Genomic DNA, 9,442 nt, shown 5'->3' with positions numbered 1-9,442 from the left:
GGGGAAAGACACCCCTATCCCGCCCGCGCCCCCCGCTGCGCGGGAGCGGCGGGGGGGGGGGGGGGGGGGGGGGGGGGGGGGGGTGCGGGCGGTGGCACAAGGCCTGTCCTGAGAAGACTCTGGAGCTCTGTCCCAGGACAAGCAAGGGACAACCCGCCAACTTAGGGGAGCCAGGCCTGAGTGAAGTGCACCTTTCCCTCCCCACAGATGTTGAGCTGATGTGAAGTTTATCATCAGTATTAGAACCAGCATTCAGCCTGTGGAGAAGCAGCACCGACAGGCTTAGGTCAAGATGCTCAAAATGATTCTTCTCATCAAGCCCCCATCCCGAGCCCATCCAACATCTCCCCCACTGCCTACAGAGCAGGAGAAAACTCCACACTCGAGACCTTCCTGTAGGAGACAGAAGAACAGTTAGATGGGGATTTCAGGGGAAGACCTTGCTTTAGTGACTTTTAATTCAGTAATTTCATAATTTACCAAAGTCTTAACAGTAAAAACAGTGAAACCACGATTTATACGCAAAGACATTCACCACAGTATTTGTTAACACCTAAAAGTGGAAAACAGTTCTTAAATATGTCAATAAGAGAATGACTCAATTACCCTGCATCCATGGAAAAAAAAAAAATCATATGCGATCAAAGACCACATTATCCAAGAAAACTGGACATGATAGAACATTAAGAAAAAAAAACGTGGGTACAAGACTGTATACACAGCCTGAACACAATTTTGTAAGAAGTTACACATATTCTAAGTAGAATAGTGGTCTATTGTTTAGCACGAAGATCATGGTTTTGTCTATTTTTCATGTGTTTTTAGAAACGTTTGAAATGAGTAGGTATTACTTTCTAACTCGAAAAAAGAAACAGCAAAGCTTGAAAAACTAATTTTAAAAAGTCAACATTTCTTTGGCCCAATTTCCTGTTCCCTAGCACCACCTCAACCATGTGTACTTTCTAGGCTTCAATTTCCTTTGTTAAAATAAAGTATTAAGCCAGTGTTTTTCAAACTGTTGCACAGAACCCCGGAGTATTGCAAGGGGCGTCTGAGATTCTTCAAGTGACTAATTTGAATTTAACATTTAAATTACTTTAGCCATTTTTTAAAACTATAATTTAAGCGCAGTATGCACTCTCAAACATGTTAGATACCCAATTTCAACACACTAGAGAGCAACGGCCTATTATCTCATGCTGCCAGATTAACTCCTTTTGTGCAGATCTCAAAGTTTCTTCTTAAAATTGTCTAAAAAATATGCTATTTGCAAGATGAAACTTTAAGAGGGGGAGGGGAACCTCACCATTTGCAACTATTTAACTGAGATAGCATTTAGGTATTGCAAAGCCAAACCTACCATCATCTGAACACCAGGACCTGAAGCAAACTGCACGGGTCTCCAACCTTGCTATCAAGAACCCAGCATTCATCTCAACAGCTTCATTGCTTTTGCTGACTCACTTCAAAAAATATGACCACACTTATCCCATAATGGTCTTTCTATATAAAATTGTTTGACAAGGATTCTGCCACTAGAAAAATCACTTTGAAAACCACTACACTGGGGTGGCCTGGATGGCTGTCAGAAGAGCAAGAGACTTTTGATCTTGGGGTCCTGAGTTCGAGCCCCACACTGGGTATAGACAATACTTAAAATAACTACTAGATTAAACCAACCGACCTTTAAGGTTCCTCTAACAGCATGTGATTCTATGAAGAACAGGGTTAGGGTATCACGATGAGGAGTGGAGCATTAGGAGAAGCAGAATCCAAGCGAGTACCAGATTTCAACATGTACTATGTGATACTGGGCATAGTACCTCTCAATCTAGGTCTCAGTTTCTTCATCTGTAAAAAGGGTTTGATGAGAGAGACCTACAGAACTGTTAGTCCATGTTACATGATCATCACTCCTTGGTATATGCAGGAGGAGGGGAGGCCTCAGCATGGCACCAATACAACAGTTCACAGAGCCAACGGATGAAAGCTTTCATACAATCCATAGAAATTTCTTCACTATTAAAATCCAGAGCAGTGTCACCCTAGATTTTCTGGCCCGTGTTTATTTCCTCACCTTTTCTGTCATCTGACTAGTTTGTACCCCACAAGTACATTTTTCCTTTAATAGTAAGCCAATTTCAAATAGCCATATTCTACTTCCCTACACACTGCTTAAATGTGATGTTTATAGTTATCTTCTGGGAAGAGGCTCTAACAAGACGTTTTTTTTAAAAAGCTAACACAGACCCTGTTAGTTACAACAGAACCATTCAATTCAGTGTCAATCAGAAATTATAGAAAATCCTACTTGTGGCAAGGGCAAAAAAAAAAAAAAAAAAGAGGAGAAACTTATAGCTGTAGAAAACAGTCCCATGCTTCTTGCAAGGAAACACTGTAGGACTATGATCTCCCTCTTGATTTCAATACAAGTCACAGGCAATGAATGCCACATGACCCCAAGCCAAGTAATCCTGAAGCTAATTGTCAACAAGAATCAAAAAGTAAACGCTAATATGTGTTTTCTTTTGGAACCAAACTCTTATATTTAGTATTTCATTTGATCTGCATAACCTTGGTGGAGGAGTCCCTTATCCCCATTTGGAAAATAACACAGATTAGATGACTTGGCTCAATATCTCAGAGCCAATTTGTGATGGGGTGAAGACTAAAGTCAAGTATCCTGTCTCATGCTCATTGGTTTTGCACCAGAGCAGACATCAGCCAGAACTCCTGACTTTGTGGTCTCCAACAATGACTGAGCTTCAAACTAACAAGAGTTTGGTTGCTCATTTACAAGACCAAATACATATAATGACAATAATTCATTTTATGTTAACTACACCTACTGGGATAATCATTGTGCAACCTTTATGTGTATTAAGTCGTTCTGTAGTATACCTTGGACTAGTGTTGTGTCAATTACATCTCAGTAAAACTGGAGAAAAAAAATACTTCTAGTTACATGGTACTTAGCAATTGACAAGTCATTTGCGTTCAAATAATCTACTTCTTGTGCAATCCAGACCGGCCAGTGAACAGACTCATACCTCCTAAATGGCTGTCCTGACACAAAACAGCAGCAGTGGGACTCACACACACTACCTGAGGTGGATGCAAAAACCTCTAGTGAGGCCCCACCCCACCAAGAGGCCTCTTATTTGACCAAGAGGGAGTTTCTTGGATTTTCGTTGTTCATCTTCCTAAAGGAACAGGACAATAGAAGTTAATGCAGCCTAATTTTCTACAGACTTCCAGAACACTAATATCTGATGTAAACATTCATGGTTTATGTTTGTTTTTTTATCATCTCCCCTTAAAGATGAGGAGGGCAGATAGAAGTTTTGGAAGAACACCAAACAGCAGCAGCGTTGGGGAGGGGGACAGTGACTGTTCCCTTTTCATGGGCCTGAAAGACAGTTTCCTCTTCTCTACCATTTAGTTACCAACCTACACCAGTTTACCAGATAAAGAGGACAACAATGAATTAGGATTGGGAAAACACATGGAATACAATAAGGTATAGGAAGGAGTTAAGCAAATAAGTTTTGAGGATGGGGTCTTGGCTCCCCACTGACCAGGTAGCTGCCCTTGGCAGAGTCCCTTCCCCCTCCATCCACTTTCATTCCAGTCTTCAAGCCCTGATGAACACCTAGCTTGCTATAAGGACTTAAAACATCCAGGGTAAATGGGTGGACGAATTGTAGTTGCCATTACTGGTACCTCTTTTAAAGAAATGTGAACATGCTTTTAAACATCCATTTTGGCAAGTAAGAAATTGCCAAATTAGATAAGATCTTCCAGTAGAGGGGGCACCTATCATGTGCCTAACTCTGCCTTGGGCCCTCCTGGGGAAAAAAAAAAAAAAGCTGTTATCCCATCCTGGAGAAGTTTCTATTCCAATGGGAGGCAGAGCTGCTGCAAAGGCCCCAAGGCATTCACAGAAACCAGTGAAGTACAAGTTGGGGAGGGGATGCACCCCTAGGTGCCAGCCCTGCAGAAACACCGTGGCATGAGACAAGGATAAAAAGCGTAATTTCTCAAAGAGGAGATTAAGTTTTTGGTTCCTCCCCTTCTGAATAAGCCCAGGGCCAGCCTACAGGGCCTTGCTGGGTGCTAAGCGGCACAGCATGTTCGTAGCAGGAGTCATCGAAGAATTGCATTAACCGTGACCCTTCTAACAGTGTAATTGCCACGTATGTGTGTCAGGGCCAGCACTCAGGCCCTGCTTAGCCTGAGAATTGGCTGCCCTCCACCAGCTGGAGCTGGCTTGTCTTTGCCACATGCCTATCACTCCAGTAGGAAGGTCCAAGGGGGAGAACCCATACCTCCCCCAAGTCCTTACTTAATGGGCCTCCCCCCAAAGCTTCTGGCCTGGTCAGTTTCCCTCCCCATTGAGCTCCCAGGTCTCAGAACCACCCCCATTCTGTGCAAGGATTATGTCTGCATGCATGGGAGGGAGCTTACCATCCTCTCCCATTTCCCTCCTTCTCGACTCTCACCAACTTCTGAGGGCAGAGAGACCAGAGTCTCACCATCTCTACTCAGGACAAGCCTGATTCCAACGTGCTGCTGACATTGTGTGAGCTATTTACCCTGCCCAGATATCAACCCAGTGTGGCAAACTCTGCTCTTTCTTCAAGGTGTGGCCCAAGTCCCACCTCCAGTTTCCTTTGACTAAGTCCTCCCTCCTGAAACTTCCTTGAGCATGAGAGTCAATAGTACACTTTTGACACTAAATTGGAGTTGTCCTGTGGCTATCTAGGGAGACCTGAGAGCCACCTCAGGGCTCACCTGGGTCAAATCACCGTTGGACCCTTTCTCTCCACATGTGGCTCCCCACAGCAGCTAACTCAAAGAGAACAAGTTTTCCAGACAGTAAACAGAGTACACTCCCCAATAGAACTAGTAAGTTCTCAGAGTCCTCTTGGTTAGATTTAACAGCGGTCTTGCATAGTTCTAATAATTTAATCTGTATTAGCCTTATCTCCTCATTGAGCATGTGAGTGAGGTTTTTAGGGGAAACATCACATCTGTAAGTTCTAGGTGCTGGGAAACTCAGCATGCACTGAATATTTACCTATCTATAACAAACAGAGACCTACAATGATCCAAGCCCTCTAGCCCTTGAGGACAACTCTGAACATTTCTGGGGGAACCGTGCTTTTCTGAGCAGTCCCCACCTCCACTTAGCTGAATGATAATCTACGGTCATGGCTGTTAATGGTCAAGGCCATTAAAAGACCTTGAAGACCACTTTCCCAAGTGATGCATCCCTGGAGGGACCAGTTATACATGGCAGCTAGAAAGAACATTGTAACCCCGCTGGCATCCTCTAAAACATAAGTCACTCCAGGCCTGACTTCCACTCATCAGCTAAAGAGGAAGAAAAACCTTTGACTATATGGTTAAATTTACCCCTACAGTCATTCTTCTAGGGCTTCATGTCACAGGGTGAAATAAATGCAGTACTCCTAGAGGCAAGACACTTACAAAAGGACCTTGGGAGTCATTATCAGGCTGAGTAGTCCTACCAGAGCCCTGCCTCCAAGAACAGAATTCAAGATATTTGTTTGTTTTATCTAATTCCACCTGGAAGGATGCTTGGCTATCTGTGAGGTTAGTCTGACTTAGGCATTTGGAAAGAATTCCTAGGAGCCTACCAAGACAGACCCGCAACTCAACTGTCAGCACAGATAGAGACCTTCTACCCACCCAGGTTCATCCTCAGGGTCCTCATCACCCACTGCTCCTATGAGGTGTGAACCCTGATGGACTCAGAGGACAGGGAATCCATTCTGAAAAGTCCCTGAAATCAACATCCCACCAGGCAATTCTAGTGTACCCCCTTCAAAGACTGACACACAAGTGAGCAAATGCCCACTACTCCAGGTTCTCAAAGTGGACACACAGCAAAAGCTCTTAACTCCATCCCCTCTTACTTTCTGCTCCACCAAGCCCACAGTGCATTTTAGTGAGTTCAATCCACAAAGCTGCTGCCAAACAAGAGAAGTCACTAGAATTTCTAAGAAACAAAGCAGCTCAAAACACACATATTTAAACATCTAGAAGGGTCTCAGTCTCCGTGAAACAGAACAGAGTCTTGGGGAAATGGTGCCTTTGCAAACAGCATCGTATTTGAAAAGAATGCATCTAAATTATCCCCTGTCTTATCATTTCTTTGGTAGTACAGAAACAAAACTAGCTCCAATTAGGTTAACTTTTATTGTACAATATTAAAAGTGAAGAGAGGCTTCCTCTGCCATCATCTGAAGTTCTTCCCCACTCACATCTGCTCCACATCTGAGCACTACTCAGGAAAATAAACAGCATAAAAACCATCAGCTGACTGGACATTACAGTGACAAAACTACTACAGATGCCACATTCTGACAGCGGTCAACAGCACAAGTGCTTTTCTTCACACATTCTCTGTCTCTCCCCTCTCTCGGCCTCTTCCAGGCACTCACAGCAGAACGCCCTCACCGAAGGTATACAATATAGAGAATCCATCTTTTTTTGGGAAACAAAGCTACACCTGTGAATCATTTGGTATCTCCATGACCCGTATCAAACTCAAGCTAGAGTTCCAGGTACCATCTTCCCCTCTCCTACGAGGAGGGTCTTTTTCCCTCAGATCCACACATTTTTAGCACAATAATTTGAGACTTCATCAGAAAGGCCATTATGCCTGCAAACTTTAAATGATTCCTTGTATATAAATATTTCATGCCAATTTTGTTTCCAGATGAGGTACACATGAAGAATGACCACACTAAGCCGTGTCCAAGTATGTCCTGTTGTTCCAAAATACAGACATTTTAATATTTCTGAGGAACCGCATTCTATCTGAGGTCCTGCAGGATTCTGTGCACCATCTATGTGGAAGTAGAACTGCTGCCTCGATCTCCCTTCATGTCAGACTAGAAATGTAGCCAGTGGAGTCTTAAGAGCCAGATAAAAGTCTTTTAAACTAATTGTTCCTTGCTAAACTGCTAAATTTTCAGGGGAATACCCTGGGAGGATTGGGAAGTTTGAGAAATGATGCCAGATACGTGAACGGTCATGTCCTGAAAGCACTAAATTTTAACCTTGGGTAACACCAGGGGAAGATTTTAAGCACTCCAACCATAAAAAAGGCTCTGGTCACTTGCCCCCATCGTGTGTCAAGAGACAAGGAAAAAGAAATCCTGTCTCTCAAAGTTGTGAGAAAAAAACGGGCTGTGATGCGACCCTGAAACCTCCAAACACACACACACACACACACACACACACACACACACACACACACATATATTCTCCCCGAGGGGCTTCAACAGCAGTCACACTAAAGGGGTGAACAAAGAACAGGGACACCATAAACATCATTAACCAAGGCTCCAAGCAGCACAGAGACCAGCTCAAAACCAATGCACACGGAGGCTCCAACAAAAACTCTCCAGGCAGCCTCAGGAGTGTGATAGCCCAGGGCCCTAGGGAACCCTGCAGTGTGGAAAGGGGGCAAGGGGTCCTCACTGGAGCCCCTCCCCCTCCATCTCCAACACTGGCCACTCCTTTCCTCCATTTCTTCCCTGGGTACTAAGGGGAAGAGGCATAACAAGACCAAGTGGAGCTGAACCAAGTAAAATATGCCCGATTCTTGTGCCAAGCCAGCAGCACAAACTTGAGCAAATTAACATGCATATATAACCCCCAAATGTACTATTCGGCAAAGCACCACCTTACTAATAGAGGCTTAGAACGAAGGAGTGAACACACACACACACACACACACACACTGAAACTTTCTTTTACCAGAGCAAAAGCTGGGAAGAAAACTAACAAGCCTTAGTGAAAGCTAAATCCTGTCTCGGGTTAGCTGTTGCATTCAGCTTGATGTTGCATTCAGCTTGATGTTGTGAAATTAACAAAAATGTTCCCTTGGCATTTAAATTCTTTTTCTTCCCTTTTTCCTCCTCTTAGCAGAGTGGGGGGTGACGCATAAGTCAAAAGACAAAGCAACTTCAAAACAAAATCAGTTACTTGTAAACAATCCTTGTGGGTATTTTCTCCCCTGCTCTCCCCGACCCCCCCCCAAGATAAACAGCCCTGCCAGTTGTAATAGAAAGCCAAGTAAAGATAAATCAATTAGCTTGCTAATTTCTCCCCTCTCATTTACTTAGCTCTGCACTGTATTTGTCGTAATTGACTACAATTATGTTAATTACTAACTCCAGTATAATTACTATATTTATTGTCATTGAGCATGCGATGTACCCACAGCAAAGCTGGCATTTGTCGGGCATCAAGAAAGCAAACTGTCGAGAGGTGATTCTCTGCAAACTGGCGGATGTGGCTTCAGCAAATCAAAGGGCAAAAGAGATTTCATGCAATGTTAGTTTGAAAGCACCGGTTCATTAAGGATATTAATTTTCTGATAACTACACATTTAAGCATGACACACTAGAGCAGTATCTACAGGATTTCGCAATTATTAATGCGTGACAGTTTCAAATGCTAAGTGAATCAATTAAACAGCAGCATTCACAATTTGAGAAGAGATAACTGCTTCATAACTACCTAAGACTACAATTTTCACATGACAAAAAAGAGCCATTGAGGCGCCTTCAAAACCTGACAGGTCAAGAAAGAAGTTTGAAACAAAAGCACCTTACAACCATCATCTCTCCTCTTTACTTGTCAGATCAACTTTGCTAGTGTCTCCCCAGAAACGGCATCACATGCCAGCTGCCACAAGGTGATTTTTCATGTCTTGTCAAAGAAATCTTTTATTCTATTTGCTCTGCATTAACATGTTACATTTATTGATCAAGGGCCTGTTCGGCAGCCACAGCAGGGCACTGAGCTCTCCATGCCTACGGGGCTTTGATGTCCCGGTGACATTCGAGCCCGAATAATGCACATACTAAATGGATTTAATGCAGAAATGTGTTTGGGCCTGACAGTTACATTAATAACAGCCCCTCACACTGATAAATATGCAATTGCTACTATTAAGAGTTACCCAATTACGGGGAAAATATTTCTCTACCTTATAAATAAATCCATCAAGGAAAAAAAAAAGTTTCAACAATGGTGCATTTTCTTAAAACACTTCTCCAGCTGCAGAAAATGGGGCATGTGGGGGTTAACACCCCCTCTCTTTCCCCTCCAATTGTTTTTAATAAGTCTTGCTTTATCTCACGAATGGTTTGGTTTTTTTTTTTTTAAACCTCTTTTGTTGGTCTTCCCTGCTCTACCCGTCTTATTTCTTCAGAACCAGAGAAAAAGCAGACACCCAGGAGACTGAAAATTGGGTTCTGTATAAACTCAGAGGAGCTTAGGGGAGGTGGTGCAAAGGTGCGGGGCACATAGCTGATCTCCATAATGATGGGTCTGGTGGAGGAGGTGTCTTTACACACACACACACACACACACACACACACACACACACACACACACA

General features: G+C 43.3%; 1 protein-coding gene across 9 annotated transcripts in view; it reads right to left on the bottom strand.

The window, feature by feature from the left end:
- LRMDA (leucine rich melanocyte differentiation associated) overlaps positions 1–9,442 on the bottom strand; it is a 576,509-nt gene that overhangs the window by 551,086 nt on the left and 15,981 nt on the right. The window contains exon 3 of one of the 9 annotated variants that reach the window (XM_049646256.1): positions 77–1,851. The exons of the other annotated variants lie outside the window; for them this stretch is intronic. Within the exon in view, the coding sequence (XP_049502213.1) occupies positions 1,848–1,851 (4 nt within the window). The 3' untranslated portion in view covers positions 77–1,847. Of the gene's footprint in view, positions 1–76; positions 1,852–9,442 lie in introns of those variants that run through there. 9 annotated transcript variants of the gene reach the window in all.

This window comes from Panthera uncia, chromosome D2, assembly GCF_023721935.1.
Source record: "Panthera uncia isolate 11264 chromosome D2, Puncia_PCG_1.0, whole genome shotgun sequence".
NCBI classification, from domain to species: Eukaryota; Metazoa; Chordata; class Mammalia; order Carnivora; family Felidae; genus Panthera; species Panthera uncia.
This window is presented reverse-complemented; position numbering and strand designations above follow the sequence as displayed.